Source organism: Syngnathus scovelli, chromosome 5, assembly GCF_024217435.2.
Source record: "Syngnathus scovelli strain Florida chromosome 5, RoL_Ssco_1.2, whole genome shotgun sequence".
Classification (NCBI taxonomy): Eukaryota; Metazoa; Chordata; class Actinopteri; order Syngnathiformes; family Syngnathidae; genus Syngnathus; species Syngnathus scovelli.
In genome coordinates, this window is record NC_090851.1 from 7995948 (window position 1) to 8023804 (window position 27857).

The window sequence follows — 27857 nt, forward strand, 5'->3', positions numbered from 1 at the left end:
TCTACTGCCTTGTTCTTTTCTGAGTCCGTTCTGCTGACTGCAAAAATTGCAATCGACCTTGGTGGAGGTCTATACTGTGATTCAAGGTGCATATATCATTCTGTACTTGCAAAAGTACTTTTTTCCATTTCAAATTGTGTGTATGAAAAAGAAGTATAATTATTGATAATCAGTGCAGGTTTTTGATTTCCATCTTTTTAAGGTCTAAGTGCTCCCTCCCTTGATTGTCATTTGTACCGTTCATGCAAGGTTTTTAATCACATGTGGATCTCATCTCTTCATGCAACGCATTAATTTCCCATCGACTTTGTTACTGCCTTCTAAACTCCATTTTATCGCTATCATCATCTTTAACTTCTTACACTAATTACATTCTCTTTTATCAGGGTGGAATTACTCAGATCATTTCTCCGATGCTGTTGCTTGGAAATTGGGATTATAAAATTGCTGAAATTAAGGGACTGAAAGGCAAAAGGTTAATGGGTGCTATGTGGTAAAAGTATGTTGATGGTCCCAAGGCAAAAGCTTTAATGTGCCGTTGTAGTTAAGATTTGTAGATTTGTAAGTGCAAAATAAAAAATTCGGCGAACCTAATGAATGCAATTGTGTTTTTGAAACATGAGGTTGCCGTCGCAGTTAAGCAGCTGAATGTCGGCGAAAATTGGTTTCTGATTAGTGTGCGGAGAGTGAACACTTGCAAAGCCTTGCATAAAATTCAATTGTTCCATTACACACATTCTAATTATGAATCTACATCTTTGCAAATCCCCCTCTGAGAAACAAATGGTGTACATAACAATCATGTTTCACAGCGATCTCATTTTCAGCAAGAGTGAGGTCTTTCTGCCTTTAATTGGTGGCAGAAAAAAAGATAATGCTGAAATTAGTATGATACTGTGTCACTGTCTCATCTAATCAATAGATCAAACAGCCCAACTTGCCCATTTTATAAAGCCAGCCCTTGATCAAGTCAATAATTTTAATGAGCCATTTAATAATACATAGCTTGGAGCATTAATGAACTGAAATACATTTTAAGAGGCTGCCAAGGGCTCGATAAAGACGTGGATGTACTGCCATTGTTGATCCTATAGCTTTAATTCTGTTTATATTATGCAGAGGTCAATTGACTACCCTACCTTGCTACACGTCATACTATATTTTCATCAGTTGTCCATAAGTGTGGGAAAGGATGTAACTGCTGCAGCTACATGGAGACATCCTTCAGCTTGATAGTGAGTTGCAGACCTGACATTGCAACCTTGTTTGGACGATCGACTGTATAACGCTCGAGGCGTGACCTTGCTTATCCTCACATCGGTTGTTATATACTGTGCAGTAGGCTTGTTTTTATTTTCAGTCTGACATGTCCTTCAACAGAAACTATTAAATAATTATTATTATTTTGAATAAATAAAGACAAATGGTTATGGTGTTTTCCTAATCATTCCTTTCTATTTGTTTGTAGATAATATTTAATTATTTTCATAGAATGTCCTTTCTGTAAAAAAAAAAAAAAAACCTACCAAATTATTATTATTATTTTTTTTTTTTTTTTTTTTTAGAGGAACAACATGCCCATTCTCTCCACATACACCAGTGATGAAATGCCACTGACTTATACCACCAGACCTGCCTATGGAAATATACCGTATTTTATAGTTATGTGAAAAAGTCGAGAGCCACCTCATCATTTTAAAGATGCAATCTTTAGCTCGGTATTAAGGCTTCCCTTTGTTCAATATCAATCAAGCTAAAGGACAAAGGGGAAAGGGAGACATCTTTTTTTTCTTCTTCATTTTTTCTTTTTTATGAGCTTGGAATGTGTCTGAAAATGAATATTTTATTGACTGCCATAAAGTTACAGCATAGTGTACTGACACTTTTTTTTTCAAGATTCATCTTTACACTTAATCATGACAGTCAAAGGAGGTTGTTGGAAAACGGTGTTCAATTTCTCTTTGTTTCTATCAGACATGATCCAAATATACTACCAATGATCAGACCTCTTTAGTGATCACATTCAGAGTATTTAACTTATTATTTCACTTAGATTCTTAGTTCCCTCTTTTCTTTTGTGTGTGCATTGTCTGTTTGATGGTAAATAAAATAGTTTAAGTTCACATTTCTTATGCTGTTATGAACCTTGGAATAATATTACACAGAGCAAACTGCAAAAAAATAAAAATGGGAAAGTGCAAACGACCTCCATGGAGGAAATATGTCAGATATTAAAATGATTTATCAGAATTAATGAAGTACATGTAAGCTGTCATTATCTATTATTGCAAGACCTCAGTAAGGCGTGTGCAAATACCAAATTAATCCTGCTGTTTATTGCAATTCCCCTTCATTACACTTGTGCTAGCTCTGTTGAAAAACTGCCCACATGTGGTAGGTAGTTTGAATAAATTTGTAGGTTATGCAATATTTTTGCTGTGCAAACCTCCTGCAAAACAAAGCAACCTCTTGACAGATATGACACTTAATTAGTTTACAACTGAACTTACTGTATGTCACATCCAGAACACACCAGACTGCACAGCACCCTAAATTTCCATATATTTTTTTACATTCTTTTCAGACAAAAGAAGCTCATTGGTATTGACTGTTTTTGCAAATGCAGAAATTAAAGATTCTAAAACAAGACACCAAAAAAAAAACAGCATGATTAGTGCAGTAAAACTACAACTCGTTGTTGGCTGTTGCTTTAACAACACAAATAATAATAGCAAAAGAAAGCCAAATTTTGTGTGTCGTATACATATTAAGTACATTGATTATGATGTGAGCACTAGGTTGCTAAAAAAACAAATCATATTGTATCATCGCATTGCAGACTTAAATTCAGATTGACAAATGAAGCCAGTAACAGCACTAATTTGTCTTCCCCTTTCATGTTGTTTTTATTTTATTGAACATTATGAGCATTTTAAATAACACCCACCACCACCACACACATACACACACTCTGCAATTGGTCAAAATCTAAATGTTTCTTTCCTAAGGCTTGTTGAAGAAACACTCAGAAAGATTAAAGGTCTGGCCCTGCTTTTTTGACAAGTAAAAAAGGTTCCATTAAAGCGGTGGTGCTGGTGGTGACCCTATGGTTTCATGTTGTTGCCTCATAGATGTGGCAAAATAATGCAATTGGTTTTGCCTTTCATCACTCCAATTTCAGACATCCACTCAGTGGCTGGCCTCACTTATCTTGAATAGTTAGGAGTTGTGTTTGCTCACACCACTAGAGAAATTTTTCTTTAGTTTTTGACACTGTTATTTTGGGGTCATTGATTGCGTAGTAGCCCACACTGGCTTTTTTTTTTTTTTTTTTTTTATGAAAGTTTTTATTTTGCACAAACAGCTTCCCTGTAACCATTAATAGTGGTTGAAAATGGAAGTTGTGTTGCATATTGCACATAATGTGCATATACAAATTAAGAGGAGGTGAAACAAAAACAAACTCAGCATCTCAATGTTAAACCATTAAATTGTTACACTTTTTGCTTCATGAAATACGATTTCTTTTATGCCTCAAAAGTCCTGCTAGGCACTGGTATCATTTTTACTTTGACAGTTAAAAAACAAAAACTTTTGATTCAAGTGTAGTTTTACTAGCATTCAAGCAGTAATGTTTTCAAACACTGCACATAAACCATTTTATATAGTTTTGTAAAAACATTTCCCCGAATAGAGTATACATCCACAAAGAAAATACCAGGTCTGACTTTTACCAAATGCAGTATGTATGACTAATAAAGCTCTCTCACATAATCGATAAAATAATCCTCTTAAGCTTGTCATAAGCAGATGATTCTGAAATATTTTAAACTGTCCAATGTATGCAGCATTGGTGCCTAGTGTGAACAACTCGCATAACTGCAATCTGCCATTGTCAGTACACAACACAAATCATCGCTGCACGTCATATGCAAGCCGCCATGCTCATCACACCACTAATTCTTAACATGTTACCTTGCAAACACAGCCAACAGGGTCACTGAATATTTATGAAATGTAATACTTTTGACAGCAAAGAAAATGGCAAGCATATCATCTCGACTTACTCTATAAATGATTAAATGAATCCACAGATAAGATGAGACACATTTGAATAAGTCATCAGGATGGTGAGTTTTCAAATCCACTCGTAGCTTAAAGCATTTTCACAAGCTAATGAGTGTCATCTGTTTGACTCTTCAAGGTGTTTTCACTGCTATTTATGACTTGATATAGTGTAAATATTCACAACAGATCCGTCCCCAGGCCGCAGTTTTAGGGTAGCATTTGTAATGCATGGAAAAAAGGCCAATTATTATTATTACTTCAAAACAACTGTGTGTGTGGCTCAGTGCAGCATCTACAGATTATTTGAGAGAATGACTAGTTTAATAATCATGTCTGATTTGAAAACAGGACCTCTCACAATTTTAGAAAAATCCAAAATAATTCAAAAATAATGGCAGATTATTATTTTTTTACACAAAATCTGTCACTGTGTTTAATATATATATTTTTAAAAACACTCCAGAACAAGCCAGTTCACGAGTCAATTCGTAAGTTTCTCCAATATTGACTCACTAGTTTAAAGTCATTTCATTGAGTTTTGTTTGCCGCCAACTCTTCAAACTTAGCGGGAATGCAGCAGCCACAGATTTGAATAGAAGAATAGAATGTTCGAAATGTTTTTGGATGTTCGAAGATGCTATAAGCCAATGACAGGCAGCTGAAGTTTAATAAACACGCTTAGTGTTGCGTTCAACATGGTGAAAGCTATTTGGCTCTTTATTTACTTGAGTGGCACGCAATGGCAGAAGCAATTATTAAGAAATCAAGGAAAACGTAAGATGATCGCTTAATGAAGCACTGTAAAGACAATTTTAATTAGAGTTGATTAGTGTCTGTTTGGTAGGATAACTTTTGTGTTTATTTGCATGATTAACACTTCAGACGGTTATTTGTATTTTTAATTCTTGACTCTTCTGAAGTTTTTCTCACATAATATGCATTTGTGGCTACAAACACTAATTTAACGCCTGGAATTAAAAATCCAGTATAGCCAAGCTGTATAACTTTATTATGGCCTTAATGTTTTAATATATAGTAGTAAAAGAAAAGTTACTTGGCGACGATTTTAATGCCCCCTTTGATTTAATTACAAAATCGAAATTGGTCAACAGAATTATTCAGATACTGTGCATCATAAATTTAAATTGGACTATTCTTTCAGTGATTACATTCTTTAGTACATCTATTAGTGTAGCTGAGGGGAAGTAAAAAAAAATGACTAGTCACACTTTGATTTGATTATAATTCAGAGTTGACATTAGGTGACTACAAGATGAGCAAACATCAATTGTGTTTCAGTGTCCCCCCCCACACACACCTTTTTGTTTATGTCTAATCTTTGCTCCCATCATAAGTGTGAACACGTATCAACTCATCACCACAAACCAGCAGCATCATTTTTCCTCCCTCCACATAGATGTGTCGCAGTGGCAGCACCAAGGCAAATCCCCTCAGGTTGTATGTTGAAATCCGAGCACTGGCATGAGTGTGAATGGCCGTTTATCCATCTGCACCCTGTGATTGGCGAGTAACCAGTTCAATGTGTGTCCTGCCTCTCGTCCAAAGTCAGCTGGGATAGGCTTGAAAAATATTAATTATTTCCTATGTCCTTTTTAAACATCAGCAAATTAGAGTCCGCAGAAAAAAATACTTTGGTACTGAGGCTGGAGAGAATGTGTCCCCATTGTGTATTGTTTGCAAACTTTCACCCCATTCATCTCCAAGCATAATATATTTATCCATTTTCCACTCTCATGGATTTCCTAGCTTTTCTTAAAATCTTTTATCCACCCTCAAGAAATAAGTGATGTGAATAAAACACATCCTTGAAAATGTGCTGACCCATTCCAATGCAAGGAAAGCCGCTCTGGAAGCTACGTATATTATGTGACAGAGCTGAGCAGTGAAACACTACTCGCTGGATGTCTGAGACAGCACATCTCCAATTTGAAGCAGCCTCTCTTTCTCCATCTAACTTGAAAGTCATTTCTTCCCTTGCTTTCATTCCCCTGTCATGGCGCCTGCCAATGCCCCTCCAAACCTTTACATACATTTCTAACTCTGGCACACTTCACTTTAGGATGAGTCAGGTTTTCAAAACCTTGTCTGCTTGATTTCTTAAAGTTGTCCGATGGTTTAAAAAGGACAGCAAGGGGTGAGGGGGGGATACTCTGACTTTGATGTGGCTAATAATGTTTGACTGAGACTGACAGGACACTCTTGGGGCCCTATTTTGGGAGACTGGCACCCAAGCGTGCAAAATGAGCATCGCTTCTTTTTCGTGCCAGCGCAAGTCTAGGCTAGCAAAAACAAAAAGCAGGTATCTATGTGTGTGGTGGTGGTGGGTTGGTGTGATATCCAAAGCACACTCTCAACCATAGCTCAAATGCAATACTCCAACATTTACAGATTATTTGAGAGAAACACCATCTTATCAATCATGTCTGGCTTCAGAGACCTCTCACAATCTTGCTCAATGCACAAAAAGCGAAGTGGTGGAAAATAATATTCTAGCATCAATCAAACAAAATCATTTTTTCTTTAAATTTGTCATATCTAAGTGATAAAAAACTCAACACAATTATTTCTAACCCAAAAAATCGGTAAGATGATGAAATGAAATAAGATCTTGACTATTTTTTTCTTTCTACATTTTTAATGATGGTTAGCTTTTAGAGATGTGTGCCTTAGGTGTGGGGGAGCAGAAGTAACTTGGCTCGTAGGGATGGGTGAGTGAGTGCCAAAAGCAAGTGCAATCTGTTATGATGTATGAACACACCATTTAGCACCATTTCCGTAAGGTATTAATCAAATATTACAATCTTAGCAGATGTGCTATACATCCGCCAATAGCACACAAGGCATGAGCATCTGAACCTTTTTTTAGCACATTGCAGTTCAGAGTTGACATTTTTCTAGGGTCATTTAAGCTAACCCTTTACGCTATGTGGTTCTCTTGGACACTTTACATGGAACCATCCACATGGTACATTTTTTACGCTTTGAAAGTTCCTGTGCTCCAAATCCTTGACTCAGATCCCATTTTCTTTCCGCCTGATCAGGCTCAGAGATGGTGGAGGTCCAGTGTCAGAGGTTTGAGGTGAAGAGTCCTGATGGAGAGAGAGTTCTGTTCTCTGCAGATGAAGAGGAGATCAGCATCGGCACTGAGAAACTCAGAGTGACAGGTGCTTTTATCCATTCAAGCTGGAATTGTTCTTCTTGGCATTGTTCTTTTTATTATTGGCTCAAAAATACTCAACATGCACACATATCAATCTATTCAAATACAAATTATACTTTCATCCATATTGTAATGCTGGAAGATGGAGTTAGAGTGTCTTATGCAGAAAGAAGGAAATTATTTTTCTTTTCTTTTAACCTAAATATGTCTCTTGTATTGTTTCATAGGGTCAGAAGGAGTTGTGTTTAGCCATTCCGTACAGACGTCACACGTGAGGGCAGAGCCATTCCAGGATTTAAAGTAAGTGCTCTGCTATAAATAAGGAATATAGATAATACGCGGGTCACTCTCCTGCAGCTCTCCAATGTATACCTCATCTTCTGTCATTGATTTTTAACTTGCACAACCCCATTTAAACATGTTCATGTTCCTCGACTGAAGCCATATTCAAAAAAGATGTAGGGACAAAAAGAAGTGTAGAAGGACTAATGTTCTTTTTTTTTTTTAAACAAGCTAAAAGGGTGAGCGTAAAGAATGGGAAAGGGAAGCTACTATGAACATTGCTCCACTATGTTAAACATTGTTACTATTATGTCAATTGATATTAGTACATAGTACAAAATACAAACTAAATTCTACCACCACTCCTGTATTTAAGCCACTATAGGACACAAACTCAAGTAAAAGGTTATCTTTATTTCCATGCTTCCTCTGTGTGACTTTTAGCTGCTTTTAACTGTGTTGACTGCCAATCACAGTGACCAGGGAGCTGGAGGCAGCTCAGATCACTTTGTCACTTGAAACGTTAAATGAGTTCTCCCAAGGATAGCGGCTGTGATGGACGTTTCAGACACTTAAAAGTGAAGCGCAGAGTGCTTGAGCTTAGTTGCTGCTCGTGGCAACCAAATGCTCTTTTCCAAATAGCACACTATCACAAGATTGTCACAGTTTCTGCTGTGATAATAACCACTGTAAGTTGTTTTCGTAATATTCCGCTTCCTCAAAAGTATATGGGAGGGAGACTAAAGTGCATTATGTGTGATGGTTTGAGATGTTCAAAAGAAATAATCTTAATATGGACTGATAAAGTATTGAAAATTTAAATAAATAAAAAAACTAATGAGAAATTGTTTTGTTGCTACCCTGTGCCAAATCCATCTCCACTTTATAGATGGATAAAAAAATGCTTGTGTTTTATATTAAGGGCATCAACAATTGTGGCTCATCAATATAGTAAACAAGTATGCTGTGAAAAGCCATAAGAAATGTCCACACTACAGCAGGATTTCCTCCAGATAAACAACTTGGTTACAAATATGATCTATTCTGAAGCAGGGATGCACTTTACGGTATTCACTGAGCAGCAATGAAATACGAATCTTCTCATTTCCATATAACACAGACAGTAAAATTGTTATTCAACTAAGCCGAGAAGCTTTACTCTTAGATGTCTCATTGATTAAAAACCTCTGACTTGATCATCTGCTGAATTCATCAACTGTGGTTTGCACCACGGAGTAAAGGATCATTTTCTTCCAGCTTGTTGATTTTGAAGGCCGGTATCTCAGAGGAGCACAAACAAGCATAAATAAAGCAGTCATCACTTTGCTAAAGCAATGATCATATTGAAATCATTAAGTGACACCAGAGTTTTCATTGGAAAGGAAAAGCCCTGGTTCTCGAGGGTACGGACATTAAATAAGCAACTGCATGGGGAAAGCAATACTTTGCCCGGGCGGGGAGAGTGAAATCAATAGCTGAGAAGTCTCACGCCGCTGCATCGCTATGCTCGGAGACATGCGAGACAGGTCTGTGACTATCTAATGCTTGGATCCACATCAGAGAGAAGCAAGCTGTTGCTGAGTCAGTTTCTCCCCACCGGGATCCACACTTCCATCCTCATTCTCGTCCTGCTTCTTCTCCTCCTCCTCCTCTCATTTAAACCCTTGATGGCATCTGAGAAGGCCCTTGAGGGAGATTTAACTCTTCTGTAGGCAAAGGCGCTGATTTGAGTGAGCTCTTTGCCATTTTGCCCTTATCCCCAAGACTGTAACCTTCCATTTGCAGTTCTTCTATTTTAAATCTCTTGTGTTTCTCAAGGGCATCGGAGAGCATTCAGTCTGTCAACACGAGAAAATACTGTAGTGCGACTTAAATTCAACAGAGCGAACATACTTCCAAAAAAAAATAAAATAAAACTTTTAAAGTATCTAAGTGCAGCTTCATGTTTGTTGACTAAAAACATTCCGTGCTCACTTTCAAATTGAGGCTTTCGGATGACATGGTATTGCTCATTGTGTTCTTTCTTTGCCGTTAGGGATTATTTACAAAGTCATTTTGAACATGATTTAGTTATGATTTGCCGCAGCTCACATTTTCCAACATCACACTGAAACAAATTGATCATCCTATTGTTGCAAATGCCCATAGTTCAGGCCGTTCATTAAAAATCTGATGGTAGTGAAAAAACACATTTAGTTGAGTAATCCAGTCTTGTTCAATTTTATAATGCAATGCTTCATCTTGATGGAAATCTCAAGTGAGCCAGCTCCTTTTAAGATCAGCAAAACATCTGTAAATGTATCAACAAATTTATCCTTTGAGGTATTTGATGCGAAGTATACTGAATTGAAAAAAGAAAAACATATTGCATAAGCTTATAGACTTCATTCACTTTATGAGGTTCCAGTGTATAGCATGAAATATTGCCATGTAAATTGTCATGCTCACTCCCTCTTTTTTTTTTTTTTATTTCTAAAGCCATTCAGATTATGCTCATGGGAAATCTTAGATGACTGCACAATTTTTTTTTTTTTTAAGTGATCTGTGCTAACATGAACCAGGAGAGAGTTGGCACAAAAAGTATGCAATTTTCCCACATGGAAACATAAGAAATGGACTACATATTCTTAGTTCATCGACTAAATAGCTCTTTCTTTTTCTCACGTGATTTATCCGGAATAAGCATATAGTACGTGGTGAAGAGCATTTGCATGGGTAGACAAAACCCTTGGGGCCTTTTTTTCTATATTCTCAGTTACTGTCTTTTTGATATGTCTCTTGAAAGGGCTAACCTAGCAAGTGATCTTGTTTTATCCCTCAGCCTTTTCATTCAAAGTCCTGGAGTGGTGCTGGTGGATGCGTAATTGCTGCTAATTGCTGTCACTGAGTGTCCCACTTGTGCTGCATTAACTTATTAAGTGAGCCTTCAGTGAGGCTCGACGTCCTTAGCAAATGACAAGAGATACTGTTAAAATCAAATTGAAGACACCTAGCACTGACCTCATTTTTGCCCTCCATCTATCTCTCCATCCCACATAGGTAGTAGGTCCCGTAGCCCTCCGCATTACAAAATGAATATTCTTCTTTGATGTTAGAAGTTGTTTTCCTGCGGTAGGTCTCTTAAGGACAGAAGCGATTTGACTTAATGGCCCTGCGTCCTGGCGGCCTATTTCCAAACCAGCCCAATTAAGAAATGTATCATTTCAAAAGAGGGAGTAGGGAGATGAGTCATCACCGAAACTCAGTCTACCTCCACTCTCTCAACCTCTGGATTGAAAAACAACAAAAGCTTATTTCAAGGTTGGAAGATATATTCAATTAATAAACATTTTATAGCTTCGAACAGTGGGAACTCGTGAGATGAGTAGCGTATAATGAGATTCTCGGCAAGTGACTTGGAACATTCAAATGGGCCAAACTCATAGGTCTAACAAATTATGTGTCTAAAATGTGTCTGAGCCCTCGCCTTTCTTTTCTTTAAATAGTAGGATCTGAGGGAAAGTATTTTCCACACGATTGTTGAAGCGTTAATTTAAGCAGGTCTTTCAATGAAGAACTTGATGAAGGAATGTAGTGTGGGATGGCAAAGAGCACCACCTAATTAGCTCTTAAAAACTCAGTGAATAAGGCTGCCCCTGGCTGTTTTTTTTTTTCTTTGATTAAAAAGTGGGGTTCATGTCAAGTTATTGGATATCATTAAATTTTACAATACGCCACTTTCTCTTTGAACTCTGTCTTTGGGGAAATCTTCTCAAGAGTTGTGTCTAAGGAAATATGCTGTTATATGAAAATAAAAATGTTATTTTTACGGTTGTAGTGTAGGTTAATAATGTTTATATATGTTTATATATATATATTTATATATATTTTACACAACTCCCAACTTCAGTGGTATTATTTGGTATTATTGGAAACTACCTTAAAGGGGCCTATTTTTGTTCCCAGCGGGTTGTGGCAGTGTAATGTTCTCATGGGTGGAGTTTTCATTTCATCTCCAGCATGTGGACATCTAATCATGGAAAATTACAAATGACATAAAAACTCAATTTTAAGCATATACATGGATTGGTAATTATTACCTCAGTCCGAACATCATCCATCATTATATATCAGGTGCCCTCTTTTTTTTCCCCTACATCACATAACTCACATATTGTATATCACTATGGTGATGTGGAATGTAAGTTGATCATTTTGTGAAAACGGAAAAAACGTATTCATGTCTTCACTCCACTCCAAGGCTTACTCATTGCTACCATTTTCATGGATGCATCACAGGATCTAATTTATTGTCACTCTCTTTCTACTTCCCTTCACTTTTGTTGCAGTTGATTAACAAGAGTTCAGCTGCAAACTGTTTTACCAATAAATGAATATGTGAACTAAATGAACCACGGTTAGATTGCTTGAACCTGCAGAGGAGTGTGGCTAGTCTTTCACTACTGATTAAATTATCAGCTTGGTGCCCCATCAGAAGCAAAAGCATGAAATTGCCTTTTTTTTTATTTTTGTTTTCTTGCAGTTACTCATTTCACATTTAGAAAACATTTTCAAAGTTGAGGTTTGTTGTGTAAAAGCAGACAAAGCACCACTCTGTCAGCTACGGATTCAGCATATTATAAAAATAATTTGTGGCCGCAGATTAAGACATGCGCTTAACACATTACTAGTTACAATAAATGTAATTGCCAACAGTTGATGAAATTATTCAAGTGGATGGCTTTCACTTTCATTATTACCTCTGCCTCTTTCAAGGCAGACACACAAATACACGTTTTCTCCATAATGTGTTCGCAAGTCACTTCACTAACTGAGAAAGGGATTGTATAACCTTTTAAAACAGCTGGAGGCTTTCTCTTCTCTCTTTTTTTGTATACCTGAAAGATTCATGGGGCAGCACATCAACCTTTCCTTCTCGCAGGTGACGAGAGCAAATCATGAGGCTTTTGGAATGCCATATTTCTACATTTGGTTTTGATCTGAAGATGGATCCTTCAAATTCCAGGCCTTTCTTGCTCTCATTCAGAGCTTTTTTGAAAAAATTGAATATGTTTTACAGCCTTTGTGGATGTGATTGGATGTGACAGAGGCACTGAGGCAAATGACAGTGCATTTAGCATGAAAAGGTTATAAGGTTTGTGTCCCAAATGGCAAGGTGGTGAGGCCTTCAATGGATCTGAAGACGAAAGGGCAAAAAGGATGTTCCCCAAGTCTTGTGGGAAATATAAATCACACTTACAAGTCTTTTTTGGAACATTTCTGAACAATAGTGTAAGCTCTCTCACACAACATTCCACTGCTGTTAGATCCACTCATAACCTATGGCTACAATTTAAAAAAAAAAAAAAAAAGCTATGTGTTAACCTGCATTAGAATGTCAGGAACACATGAATCTTGGATATTTGTAGATGTGAACATAATGAAAGTAGCAATAATTTAGTTGCTTTAAAAAATGCCAAACAAAGCCTCTCTTGATTTAATAAGATGAACATAAAGTCCATCCATTCGTCCATTGCTTTGTCTATTTTTTTACAGCACTTAGCCCCATAAGGTTCATAAGTACGCTTAAGTTTACGCCTTCACACCACAATTGCCATCTGAGTATTTTACATTAAGTTTCTGGTAAAATGGTTCCTTGACCAAAATGTTCTTGTGGCCCTCTGTTTCGCAGTCACACTGTAGTCACAGTCCTTGGAACATGTATGATTATAGCAGGTTCCATAGCAGGATGAAATGAGTTTAGGGGTTCATATTTAGTGCTAAAGTCTGCTGTGCATCAAGCAAGGGCTGGCAGTTATCTGAAACTGAAAACAGACAGGAAGTATTACAATCAAGAGCTCCAAAAGTTTCTCAAGAATCGCTGGACAAAACTTACTCTATATTGAGTGAAGAAGTTCTGACGGCATGGTGGAGACTAAAGCCAGCTTTGAAAGCTGCCAAGTGGCTCCAGCACACCTGTGTCAAAACACACACAACCACACAAAGAGGCAGGCTGAGCTGAGGGTGCACAGACTGCAGACTGAACAAATGTCCAGTTTTGCTTGGGTTTATCAGTAAAATATGAATTGTTTGTGTATCCTACGCTCTGGTAGGTCATGTCCTATGAAATTTTAACCCAATAAGTGTCCTTTACTTTATATTTTCTCTGCTGAATATAATGAATATAAACAACAGTAAAATGTTTCACATACGCACAGTAGTCAGTCTAAAACCTGCTGGAATTCTTTCTGTTGCTCTTCTTCTCTTATGACTGCCCCCCCAGGAGAGCTTGTGGTTGTGCTGCTGCAGACTTTGCAGTGGATATGCCGAGTCTGATTACTTTGTGCACTGTACTGCTCCATCCTCTTAAATGTTACATAGAAACACACCACAATGAATACAAAAGAGTTTCATCTTATATTCAAGAACGATAATGCGGCTTTTGGGTGTCAAGCACAGTAATCATTGCCAACTATGAGGGTGCTTTAAGTGTTTTCTTTTCCGGGAAATCCTGTACATCTCAAAAGCCTTTGGGATAAGCAGTTATCCATAAAAGTATGTATGACCATTGACTGTACCAAGATCCAATATAAACAATCGCTGCCTTGGCCAGTATTGTTCAGACATATTTTAAATGGTGAAGATCATGAGTCATGGAGAGGAATTGTTTTCATGAATATCTCATTCCAAATCATGAACAGAAATGTCAGACTAATCTTTTTTTGCTTTGTGCATTTAAAAGTAGAATGTCCACACCATAAGTTCACATGCTGCCTTAATAGTGTACATTAATGAACTGAGACCTTGATCACTGAGAGCCATTAAAAAGCAATAAAATGCCATTAGGAGGAACCTTTTTCATACGCTCACCGGTCACAACGTAATGGACACCTGCATTAGCTCTATTCCAAATGGTGCCATTACTTTTTCTCAAAATGGTGCAGTCCAGTTGTACAAGCACATTAACAAACACCATACGAATGTTATATTCTCTGATAACGCCAATCAAAATTAAACGTTTTATTGAAACAACTCGTCTCTCTTCTGCCATCAACGTTCACAGTGAGCTGTCCACAGAATCAGACTCACACATATATTTATTCTTAAGGTTTTCAATATATTTTTTTTTTCCCAATGCTCTTGTGTTTTTCCGTGAGTTTTTTTTTTATGCGAAAGTAGCTCAAGGATATATTTAAACCTGTTTGTCATACTGCAAACTCCAAACCAATACTTTTTTTCTTTGTTGATCAAAAGACCTATGCATCAAAGTAGTCTGAATACTTTGCTGGTGGGAATGAAGCACTAACAAAATGGAGATTGGTTAATTTTCATAACATGCCCAATATAACGCTGAGCATGATAATGTGTAGGTATTTAAAGGAACGGGAGGTGAGGGTGTCAAGGTGACACCCGAGGGATGAGACGCTTGATAGTTCGGCCGTAAAAATGCATATGCTCATCAGAGCCTCTCTGTACTCGGCTTAGTAATCAAATGAGCTATCATCTATACCTTCTTTGTCCATGAATGCATGAGTACAAGATGAAAACCAAATGCAATTGTTTGATACTCAAAATTGCTCTTCCCTGAGTGTGCCTGCTGGTACGGTTCTTCTTTGAGCCTATAGCTGTCCAAGAAAAAAATGAAGTTGGGGTTATAACCCTCTCTCAATACATCACAGTAGATACATTTTCTTGAACTCTGCTTAATCTTTAATTAGTTTTGATGACACCACCATTTTCCTACAAAGAACTATAGAAATAGAAACCATTTGTTCTAGGTCAAACTGTTGCCATGACAATGTTTTAAAAGTCATGCCAGTGTGAATGATCGCGTGGTTACTAGCTTTAATTGGTAGTCTACAGGTACTCTCTTCTCTGTTAACATATTCGATTTGATCCGTGTGTATTTTTGTTTCTCTTCTTCATAACCTGACTGCTTTTTCCCCTATTATCTTTCACCGATCAATAAGTCAAACTCAATGTGGAGTGCTTACTTCCAAAACTTTTTATAACACTCTGAAGCGCCTCGCTGCACAGCAGCTGAACCGTGTCCCGCCAATAAACCTTCTCATGACTCATCTACGCCTCCACTGCTCTCACCTGCTTCCAAACTAAATAAATTGAATTCATTTTACTTCATATTTGTGTTGTCATAGAAGGATGAATAAAGGCTGTATTCATTTAATTATAATACATTTACCTTTTTTTGGGGGGGCTGGAAGTCAGTTTTTTTTTTCATAGTTTAGCCGGTCCTGTATTTGAATTATTCTATCTAGCCACCAAAAGGCAGTACAAGTATTTATGCATTACTGCCGGTGGCAACCTCTTTACAACATGCTAGTAAAAAAAAAAAAAAAAAGAAAAAAGAGTGGCAGCATTGTACCAAATGTACTTGCCACCTGCCAAAAGACAGTATAAGAACAAATGAAAGCTGAAGAAGAGTCGTCATGGCAACATTCCACCAACACAATATGCTGATAGACTAGTGGAATGGAGTTTTATGTAGAAACGCTGTGTGGATGGCTTACATGGTGCCAGTGAAGCCTTAGGGCAAAAACTTCATGTCGACAAACTTTTGCGGTCAATTTATTTGATTTGCTGGACTTTTTTTGCCAGCTCTGGAACCACTATTATTTCAAAGACAGCCTCCATTGTGTTGTACAGTGACTATCGAAGTTGCTCAGAAGTCTCGTTCGTCTTGCTCTGGGTTCGACACCGGTTCAAACATATCTGTGATGTTTTTCTCCTGATTCGCACCCGGTAGTCATCATATTACGCAAAGACATGCTGTGCACACACCTTGCCGCAGAACAGCGCATGGTGAGCACTGGCTCATTTGCATGAGACAGAAATGCCTACAAGAATCTAATGCTCTTTCAGACACCGCACGATATAATTTTGTATTCTTCTGGGATTTTTAACAAACCACGGGTCACAGACATTTTATTAAGACATCTGTTTTGATTTGTGGAACATTTACCTCCTTTGTCCCTCTTTAAAGTTATTTTTAGGTTCCTTTCAATGAGCAGTTTTCTATTGACTGCATTATGCTCCTTTTTGTTTGACTTCGGGGATTTCTCCTTGTCTCGTGAGCTACGGCCTCTTCTGCGTTTTTCTTCTTATGCCAGGCAATTGCTTTTGAGCCTTCCCTTGTGTTTTGCCACTCATCTCACCAGTCTTATTAACTTGAGTATATGTGTCTACAGTTGTCATAGTTCATATGCTTGTTTCATTTTTACTGTGCATTTTTCATTCTTGCCTACACTTGTTGCTGTTGTCTTTTTAACCGCCCACCGTGTCAGAAGTTGTGCATCGCATGATTACGATTATACAACTCATAGTTGTTTCAGATTATTGATGTTGGCAAGAGGAACGAAACACTAAAACAAGTGCTGTCCACCAACTAATCAAAAGAAGAATGCTTTCATAATAATAACCTCTCAAACCTGATGACCAAGTAAGACCCATTTCCATTTTTTGTTTTGTACTTGCGTTGGAAAACAAAATGAAAACCTCTCTTAGGGAATCTTCTTGCTTCTCTGCTTATGGTGCAAATTGTCCAGATAAAGAAGAAACCCTACCTTTCCGACTGAGCCTGAGGATAAACAATTTGTCGACTCCGGGGACCTTAACTATTGATGAACATTAGGATGATAATGCCAGCAATCCCCCTTATGGCCACGGATTGGACACAATGCATTAGGTTAATCTGCTTGTTGCCTTGTTTTATTTCCCTCGTCAATCACTGAGTAGAGTTTAAGGAACCAGAGAAAGTGTCTCAGAGTAAAATGTATCTCGACAAGTGTCCCAGTAGCAAAGCCTTTTTCCGATTTGATTTTATTGTGAACGTGCTGTTTAATTTATTATACTCCCCCATCATCAATTGTAATTCCCTCAGCTTTGCCAAAAAGACCTTTTATTCAATTTCATTTGCCAGTTTACCCTTGAGCGAAACAGCAGCACTTATCTAATGCCAATGCACTGTTTAATCTTCTCATATTGTTTTCAACTTTGTGTCAAGCGCTACTGACCTTGCACGCTTCAAGGAGAGCAACACCAACTGCATTCTTTGCTCTTTTGAGCACTTCAGACTGTTTTGTCGGGGTTTTCCGTATTCGGCGTTCACATCGAGTTACGGAGACAGTCTTTTAAAACGCTTTACACTCTCAAACGCCAATACAAGGATTCTGTGTTTTTATTTTTGCACTCGGTGTATGAAGTTATCCTCTGAAAGCCTTTTTTTTAGCACTGTAATTACTGGAGATATGCTGTTTATCAAAGTTATTTACTTGGAGCACACTTAAAATCGTCTATACAACCTTTGTGGGATTTTTTACCCATTGCTGCTCTAAATATTAGAAGGACAAAACAGCAAACGATTTTATGGGTTCCTGGTAGCCTTGCTCTCTCTCTCTGTCTCTTTCTGTCTGTCTGTCTCTCTCGTCTGTCTTTCTGTCTGTCTGTCTGTCTGTCTGTCTCTCTCGCTCGCTCACTCGCTCTTTCTCTCTCTCTCTCTCTCTCTCTCTCTCGCTCTCTCGCTCTCTCGCTCTCTCGCTCTTTCGCTCTTTCGCTCTCTCGCACTCTCGCACTCTCGCACTCTCGCTCTCCTGTATATCCCAGGTTCAGTATACTTTGAATGACCTCACCAATGACTGTAATAGTTGGCTGACATTGCTTAATGCACCTTCACATTGTGAACTCAATCATGGTTATAATCCAATCCACTGAGTGTTTTTCTTTTTTTTTTCCCCCAGGCTTGAGTCTCCAACTCGGACGCTAACCCTGGAGGCACCTCGAGGTGTGGAGATCAATGCTGGGGTTGGAGACTTAACGGCATCATGCAGGAAAGACCTCCTGCTGCAGTCCTCAGAAGGAGAGGTGAGTATACAGTATTTAAGATGAGATAATCCTTTATTGATCCTCACAGAGGAATACAGAGGATTTGCATGACCCAGTGTGCAATCGATCAGCCTTTCTACTATGTCATGAAATTTATGTGTGATGTCTGTGTTTATCTCGTCTGGTTTGTGTGCTTTTAAATACGAGACAATATAGGCCCCCCCTTCATTAAAGTACCTTGCTGGGCTAATGAGCATCATCAATCTAGTGACCTTGTCCTTTTCTTCTCCCCTCCTCTCTTGTATTTGGGAAAGTGACTTCATTAAAGCTGCTCTGATGAGCTTCGCTGTCATCTGCTGCCGTCATGTGTGTGTGTCTTCTATTAGCCTGCTATCTTACTGTCTGTCTCTTTGAATAACAGCCTGCCACATGGGAGCAAGAGCTCATGCTCCGCCATTGTCAGTGTATGTGTGTGCGTGCGAGCGTGTGCGCGAGCATCCGTGCATGTGTCCACTCGAGCACAGTGTGTCATTAATTCTGTAATTAACAGAAGAATGCCTCATCATTTGGACACACTGTCAAGTTCCATCATACATGGAATACACTTTCTCCCTGTTTCTTGCTCTCTCCTACACACACGTGCACACACACAAGCACACGCTTGTGCACACATGCACATCATATCAAGTCTTCGAAAACAAGCATGATGATCCTCTCCAAAGCGCATTTCTCATTTCCTCCTTCCCACCAACCTCTTGGAATCCTTTCATATCCCCTCACATGCGCTCCTCACACCTCTTTTCTATACCCTCTGACCCTTAATCAGGAAGAGTACACCAACTCATCCCTATATCTACACAGCAAAGTGTTGGACTTAAATTTAGCATGCGGTGAGAGCACCCATTGATCTATTGTTTTTTTTAGATCGTTGACCCGAGGGGTGTCACGGTAGTGGAGCCAATCCCAGTTGACTTGAACAAATTCAGACTGATGATGTATTTTTAGGCGGCAGGAGAAACAATGCACTGCTAGAGATGCTCAGCCCACAGTTTGGAAAAACCTCTTTTACGTGTTCTCCTCCTCCATCCTCTCAGTCTGTCATATCTGAGTAACCCAGCCTATCTAATTAACTTTCCTCTGCCAGGGTTGTACATCAGCATGACTGTCACTTTATAGGAAGAAGGAGGGGACTTTTTTCGCCTCTTTTGTGTCAGTTCTCTCTGTCTTTGCATTTCATGCATTCTTTTGTCCTCTGTTCCCTTCTCATCCATTATCTCTGTCTCTCATTCTCTTTCTTTCCGTCTCCCTGTCGTGCATGCATTAATGGATGTCTCCCAGGAAGTGAACAATAACATGAATGATAAAGCTGGCTTACGCAAGGATTGGAGCAAAGTTTGACACCAAGGCTCTATAAATGAATGAATGAATCCCAGCATGAAGGACATACTGTATGATGCCACTTGAACTTGTCAATCTTTACACTAGTTATGTGTATGGGGTTGGCCATATAAATCAGACAAGAAGTGTTGGCACGTGATTAATTTCTTTTTTTTTTTTTTATGAACACCGCCATATGCCAAAATGTGAGCACAGTTTGATGCAATAACTCCAGATCTCAAAATGACATGAACGATGTGCTGAGACTTCCAAAGAGTTTAGGCGTTGAGGTCTGATTAGAGCATATAAAACTGCTGTTATAGTTCTGTGTCAATTTGCCCATTGAAAACATGTAAAATTTGATTTGAAAGAGTGTCTTACAGCCAGGGGGAGATTCTTCTGAGGCTCTGTTTTAACTATTTGGCTAATTTTAGCAAATGAAACCCACAGTTAGCGTGGCGGGATGAGTCATTGGCTGATGATGTGATGAGAATGGGCCGTAAATAGTAATCTAAGAAGGTAGAAACAAGGGCAAACGGATCATTTCTTTGTGGTGAAGACATTGAGTGTGGTGAAAATCAAGTTGGCTTCAATTTAATGGTTTTATTTTCTTGGCTTAATGAAACCTGAATGACTTAGATTTTCAAGCTACAGTTTATGGGAAGCGGCACCGGCACACCATTACATGTGCTGCCTCATCCTCAAATCAGCTCACTCAAATTGGAATCACTACTGTGTGTTAATCGAAGCCATTTTTCATATAAGCATACAGCACACAGATCCCGTAAAGGGCATCTTATCCATGATTTACAATTCCTTTTTACATGTTCCAATATTAATTTGGACTGACTGCTAACCCTGTCAAATGAACAGTGGCAAGCTGATGATGAAACAATGTAAGGGGCGGATGGAATGAGTGGGGGGTGGAGGAGGATGGCAGCAAATAGATGTTTCTGTCGATTTTGTGGGACAAAATAAAAGTGTGTGGGACAGCAAGGCTTAAAGCCAAATCAATGTTGTCAGCAGCTGGCATTTAAGAAGGGACCATTAAAGTTTAGAAAGTTTGGAAACGCAGTCCTGGAATTAGGGCCAAATGGGCTAAAGGTAGAGAGCAATGGGTTCCATTAAAATTAGAGCTGGCGGGTCCTCTCGTTATTTTCCTTCACTTTTGTTATTTTGTGCTTAATATGTCTTACTCTCACCAACTCCAATTGTCTCATTGATTAATTCATTACCATCCTATCATACAGTGGTGAAAATAATAATAATAATTATTATTATAATTATTATTATTATTATTATTATCCAATGTTTAAATTGATGTTTTGAAAAATATATAGTCCATTCTGAGATGTGGGTTGTTCTAATTTGAAAACAGCCTTTACATTGAACAATTTTAAATATAATTAATTTGTTCAAGGTTCAAACTAATATCATGATAAAATAATTTCTTAACTGCATGGGAATTTAAGTAACATTTTATAACAATCATAGAAGAGAAATTAAACATTCTTTATCGCTACATCATATCATTACTACATGATGACATGTTTTCCTCCTTGTGCTGTTTGAGAGGTTAATAATGGAAATATTTTATTCATGTTACTGTAGGGCTTGGTTGAACAATGTCAAGGCTTATCAAGACTAGCTTGGAGGTGTTTGCTCGACAGAGGTGTTGTGTTTTGGCTGCTCCGCTTTTGTTTGTCCATTAACCTGTGAGCAAAGCAGCAGAATGTTGAGTGAATTAAAATGTTGGAAGGATTTGTACACAGTCACTGGGGCTCACAATGGCAATGACTCGTTCAAATTGAACTGGCTCACACAAAATATTAGAGCAAATAGATTTACAGTCTTGGCTCAATGGTGGTCAGAGTTTCTGCCGCACAGCCAGGGAAGTTGGCATCAAATCTCCGTTGGAACATGTCTATGTGAAGTTTGTTGACTCTGTTTGAATGCCAGATTTGCGAGTCACGGTATATATATATATATATATATATATATATATATATATATATATATATATATATATATATATATATATATATATATATATATATCTGTCCATAGACTGACTGGGTTTTGATTGATTTTGGCAGACACCTTGTTTTGCTTCAGTGTGTCACAGTACATGTTGGTATTGATGGTTCCAGTAATCCATGTCCTTAGTCTGCTTGTCTTCAGCAAACCGTTGGCGGTCTTTCTTATTTGTCATCTTAAGAAGAAGCTTCCTTGTGGTGATGGCCAGCTTCTGTAACTTCTATTTTCCAAAGACAACTTTCTTTTTGGATACAACGCTGAGCATGCACACTCAATGTCTTAGTCCTGTGTGTGCGTGTGTGTGTGTGTGTACAGTATAGCATTGTTCTTTGTGTATGTGAAGTGTGTGTGCACATGTGGTCAAGCAGACTGACCATTATTTCTGTCCTTTAGTGTGCCAATCATTTAGTTTGTTGTCAGCTTCAATTCACTGTCTGTACATTCAGTTCGCCAAATGGTCTGTGTAATAGACTCAGATGGTGTCACCACCTCCAATGTTGAAAGCTTTGTGCTTGTGGGTATGACAATTTTTGGCAACTTGACCTGATGGTCAGCAAAGGCAACGTTTGAGCATTGTGTGCAGAATTATTTGTGGTGAGCAAATGCTATTGTTTAGTGTGGAATTTTCACAAATGTTAAACGGATGGAATCATTTTTCCTCGAGTCTCCTATTTCATTGTGTCAGAATTGACTTTGTCATTGCGGTGTGCAAAAGGTTCATCTATTTTTACCTATTCAAAATGTCCTCCTGTCTCATCTCATACTATTTCTTAGAACAGCCCCCAATGATCAATGATCCTTGTCGGATGGACGGACGGACGGACAGACGGATGGATGGATGGATGATGCATGATGGATGATGGGTGGATGGTGGGAAAACAGTGATCAGTGGACAAAAGTGTGGTAAAAAAATAAATAATAATAATAGTAATAATAATAATCAGTTGTGGCCCAAGCCTTTCCTTGGTCATTACTGTATCTACAAGTGCTTAAGGAGTATGTAGTTTGCGGAATCCCATGTAATTGTACAGGGATTGTTGCAGAGAGGATGTTAATAATTTAAAACCTTTGAGACCATTTGAAATGTTCCGGTTACCCGCGTATCTTGATCCTGGTTAATAGCTGATGGATGTTCTGCTTTTAGCTACACTGATATTTAAAATGCAATTGGAACTGCAATTTTGCTTCACTTCATCTTGCAGAAACAGTGAGATAGTGCGGATGTACGTAGATGTGTGTGTGTTTTTAAACAGATCAAGATGTGCCCCGTCAGCCAGAGTGAAATCATTAGTTAAACTAATTGCTTCTCAAATGTGATTCCTCACTTGTCCAATCTCTCTCCATCAAGTTGTCGGCCTCTCTTTGTATTTCCCACCTCCTACTGCATACACTCAAAAAGATGAACTAGCAGGTTTGTAAGTATTTGATTGAAATTTATTAATTATTGTTTTCAAAAATGTTTTTTGTTTTCATCAGCTGAACATGATATCAAAATAATCCAGGGAATTTGTTTAATTTATGTCAACCCAATGACTCCAATATGCTCATGTGTCATTCAAATTCAGGAGAATCACTTTACAGACTTAAAATCTTTTCATCTCTTCAATTTGACCAGTAGGTAATTAATAAATATAGACTCAGATTCATTTAGCTCAACGAGGTTAGCAAAAGAAAATGTAATGTCACAAAGACATTTTGACATGTCAAAAATGTTTGCTGACAAGAAAAACTGTTTGCGAACTATTAAAATTGTTGCCGAACATCTGATGAGCATATTTGCGATTATTTGCGACCTTGAACACCCTGATGAAAACTCAGCCTTCACTAGGTTCACAAACACTCGCAAATCTTTGCTCCTCAGGGGGATATGGGTTTAAGTGATCACTTTTTGGTCTTTTCATCATTCTTACTGTCAATCTGTTCTAATCTGTAATTTGTTTCTTTTGTTGGCTCCCCCAGACAATTAATGTTATGAGCTCAAACCATCTTCTTAAATTCCTTGTGTTCCCAGATCTTTCTAGACGCAAACACCATCCGGCTGGGCAACATTCCCCTTGGCAGTGCGGTGGACCCACTGGAAGGTGCTGCAGCAGGTACCACCTACACCAAACAGACAGGTGTGTACGAACTGTGTGCCTGCGCCAACGGCAAGCTCTACCTATCACCCGCTGAGAAAGGCTCGACCTGCCAAACAACAAGTAACTTTTGCCTCTGGAGCTGAAAGCAGAAGGCGGACATGAAAGTGAAAAACAATGGACCACAGGAGAGAAGCTAATGCTAGCCAACAAACTGAATCAACACGGATCATAACTGGTGGTCAAGCTAATGCAAGCCAAAAGACCAGTTGTCTGTAATCTGGCAAGTCGTATAAAATGGAAAAGATCTTGGCAGCACCAACCACCATGGCCTGTGGATTTGTGTCAAGACAGTCCCAACTAAAAAACTGCATCAGGGATGAGAGAGAGAATCGACTATCAGCTCAGTTACCCACCAAATTGGAATATGCCAGTACAACATGTTAGTCAGAAGAATGGAAGAATTTGGTGGAACTGACAAAGGTGTCACACTAAGGACATGGATGTCACAACCGTACTAAGTCGAACTATCTGATACAATCCTCGTGTGGCTGTTGTGTTTTAAGTGCGACAAAAATGGTCATCAGACAAAAACAAATGTTGAAAGAAAGTGTAGTGCTCATCAAATGATTCAAAAGCGAACGGTATTGACTGCAACCTCACCAGCAGGAACACAGACAAGGACCGTGGGTCAACCTCAGCTCAAGATCATGTGTTCAAGCTGTAGGTAGCTCCCACTTTTGGTTTCATCTCGTGGGAAGCTGAGGCTAGCGAATGGACCAAGCTATACCAGAAAGGCCTTCCCTTTCCTACCCACCTGGTATTTTCACCCAATTGTTATAGTACAACTGAACCCCACACTCGCCCCTTTCAGTCGCAAAATCATGTCACAACAAAACTCGACCCTTTTCATTATTTATTATTTAGGTTTATATTTCAAATGTCTTCAAGAAAACAAATCTTTCTTCTTTTAAATGGCCAGGCTCAGGTTACCAGCAGCAGACAAATAGTGTTATGGTGTTGGTTTGACCACCACACTGGGGCAACAGTACAACTAGTTCAGGTCTCATCATGGACTTTAAGGTTGTGTTTACTCTTGTCATTCGGTTTTCTGGTCTGGGCAAACATGGAAAAAGACACATAATATGATACTGATTGATTTCACGTTCACACCGGCAAGAATAAACGTAAAAAATGACAATGACTATACTGACCCAATATAGCTATCAAGTCATGTTTGTGAATTATAATAGACAAATAAATGTTTTGGAAATTTGAGTGTCTTAACAAAAAATAAAGCTTGTTACCAAGCAACCTTAAGGACAGTGTGAACACAACCTAAGAATCATCCTGTATTCCCCTTTGCCACAAATTTAATTTCCTGTTATTTTTTTAACAATTTTTTGTTATTTTCTGTTTTAAGCCTTCTTTTCTTTTTCTTTCATTTTCATCTGTTGCTCAACTGATATTCTTCAACACTAAATTTAAAAAAGTCTTGGTGGTAGGACTTCATACCTGAATCTTAATTCTTCATCTTACCAACACAGTTCTATGCCGACGTTGTGGGACTATTTGAGAAAAACCCTTTTCTGTAGCGGCACGTCATGGTCAAGCAACCTTCATGTGGAAGAATTTAACACATCAAACCCCTTTTGGATAAATTGTGTGGAGGCTCCTTCGAGTCTTTCCAAGAGAGTGAGAGTTTTTTTTTAGCTTCAACTCCATGTTTTCTGCCATTTTGGTTGTGTTGGCTAGGTGTCCCAATATTTATGTCTTTATTGTGGCTTTTGGAACATGTTACATCCATCTTCGCTGACCTTTGAACAGCTCTGCAAACTAAAAGATAACAACTATAAAGATTCCACAACAATATTTAGTGATTTTTTTTTTTGTTTGTTTTTAATGATTTAATGATTTTTAATGAAAATGTGTGATGTGACTGATGCATAATCTAGGTGTCATCCCCCCAACCCCTGAAGGGCAATGAGCTGAATAAGTATGTGCTCGGTAGGATTAAGGCCCCAAGGCTGACTGACTCTGTTTTTTTACAAAGCGATACACAGGTGCCTTTGCTGCTGTTGGTAAAAGCACATCCCAGTCTGGACGTTCACACTCCGCTTAGTGGACATCTGCAAGTGTCAACCTATTTTTCGACCTACCTACGTACCTATGTACTTCCTATTTTGCCCCCACCCCCTGACAACACACACACACACACACACACACAACCAACTTTACTACTCGGGTTTGTCGTTGCAGTATATCCAATGAAAAAAGAGAACTATCCAATCCTGGTTTTAAGTTGTTTGTTTTCTGACTTGATTTTACTCTTGATAAAAAAAGCACAAACGATGCCATGTATATACGTAAGAATACCAATAAAATAACACAATAAATAAAGATATTCTTTTTAAAAATAGTCTTGTGCATGTGAGTTTGATTCTTCTTGTTTCTTCACTGCAGGACTGCCATTCAATTTTCATTGCTAATATCAATAATCCTGCCATATGCGGAACGCAGTCGACATATTTATAGTAGCATTAAGGTCCAGTAAGCCTAATAAACGTTCTCAAATGTTAAGACAGTGAGTGGGCTGGGGTCTCTTTTTTGGGTGGTAGATTTTTTTATCTTTCACAGTACCACATGCAGTACAATATTATGAAATGTTTGAAATACTTTACTTTTCAATCAAGTCAAATGTGGGTTCCTCCAGCTCTAAGTGGCATTCACCATGACAAGTGGAGCAAGATAACATAAAAGATGCTCGAGGAGCCCAAAGTGCCGGTTTTCATGGATACTGTCGGGCAATTTAAAATATCCTGCTAGTAAGAAATAAATAGGTAAGGTGTTGGTCATGACCATGTTGCTAGCAAATCAAGCACTAACCTATATGCGTGGTGATTCCATGGGCCCTACACTGAAAAAAGTATATAACAGCTGTTTAATGTTTTGTTTTTACTTCAAATAGTTCAAAGTATTAATTTGTTACTTGCAATTATGTGCTGTTTGAATAACGTTGCTTTGCGTATCATTCCGATGCATTCGAAACAATTTTGAAAAATTCAGATAATTTTAAATTTTTGAAACCAATTTAAATTTAAATTGTTCTATTGTGCAAATAGAGTTTACATAAAGGTAGTGATGGGAAAATGAAACTTCAAACTTGATTCATGGACCAATTGTTTTTCTTCACTTCTAGATGGCACCTTATTATTCAACATTGTACTGAAAGCACACTGACTCGCCATTTCTCAAACCCCTTTTTAAACCATCAGTGCCATCTAGGGGAGTAAAAAAAATCCATCAACTGGTTCTTGAAGCAAATATGAGGCTTTATTTTCCCTTCACTACATAAAAAAATTGTGGGTTTTTTTCAAAAGGATTTTTCATATATTATGCGATGAATCCAACTTAATTATTTCAAATGTGTACAGGTTTTTATTTGCCTTAAAAAGATAACTTTGGTCAAATTTTAATTCCATCGGGTGTTTCTATTGAATTGATAATATTCATTTCAGACCTTCGTGTGCCCCAGTGGCCTAATGGACAAGGCACTGGCCTCCTAAGCCAGGGATTGTGGGTTCAAGTCCCATCTGGGGTGTTCTTTATGGTAAATTCAGTTAATATGGTACAATCTACCCAGTGGCCTAAACTAGGGAAGCTGGGATCAAGTCCTGTCTGGGGTGTTATCCTTTCTCTGTTTAGTGACCGCATAAGACACTGCGGTGTCATCTCTTCCTTGATTGCTAAAGTCCTTTGGGTGTTTGTATTGAATTCCTATAACATTTTCCAAGTTTTATGTGCCCCAGTGGTCGTACCTAATGGATAGGACACTGGCCTCCTAAAACAGGGATTCTCGGTTCAAGTCCCATCTGGCGTGTTCTTTGAGGTTTGGTAAATTCCGTCGGGTGTTAATTTATTTCAATGTTCTAATATGTGCTCCAGTGGCCTACTGGATACATTGAATTATCCCAGTACAACATTTTTCCTTTCTTTTTTTTTTTTTTTTTTTTTTTTTT

At 38.2% G+C, this 27857-nt stretch overlaps 1 protein-coding gene and 1 non-coding gene across 3 annotated transcripts in view; both read left to right on the plus strand.

The window, feature by feature from the left end:
* Nucleotides 1-26257, plus strand: part of LOC125969198 (zeta-sarcoglycan) — a 170765-nt gene extending 144508 nt beyond the window's left edge. For both annotated transcript variants that reach the window (XM_049721032.2, XM_049721033.1), the window contains exons 5-8: nt 7131-7253; nt 7477-7549; nt 18265-18388; nt 23775-26257. In XM_049721032.2, coding sequence (XP_049576989.1) covers nt 7131-7253; nt 7477-7549; nt 18265-18388; nt 23775-23984 — 530 coding nt within the window. In that variant the 3' untranslated portion in view covers nt 23985-26257. The remainder of the gene's footprint in view (nt 1-7130; nt 7254-7476; nt 7550-18264; nt 18389-23774) is intronic.
* A 1109-nt stretch (nt 26258-27366) lies between these two features.
* trnar-ccu (transfer RNA arginine (anticodon CCU)) lies at nt 27367-27439 on the plus strand. The gene has a single exon. It is a non-coding gene; the product is annotated as a tRNA-Arg (tRNA).
* The last annotated feature ends 418 nt before the right edge of the window (nt 27440-27857 follow it).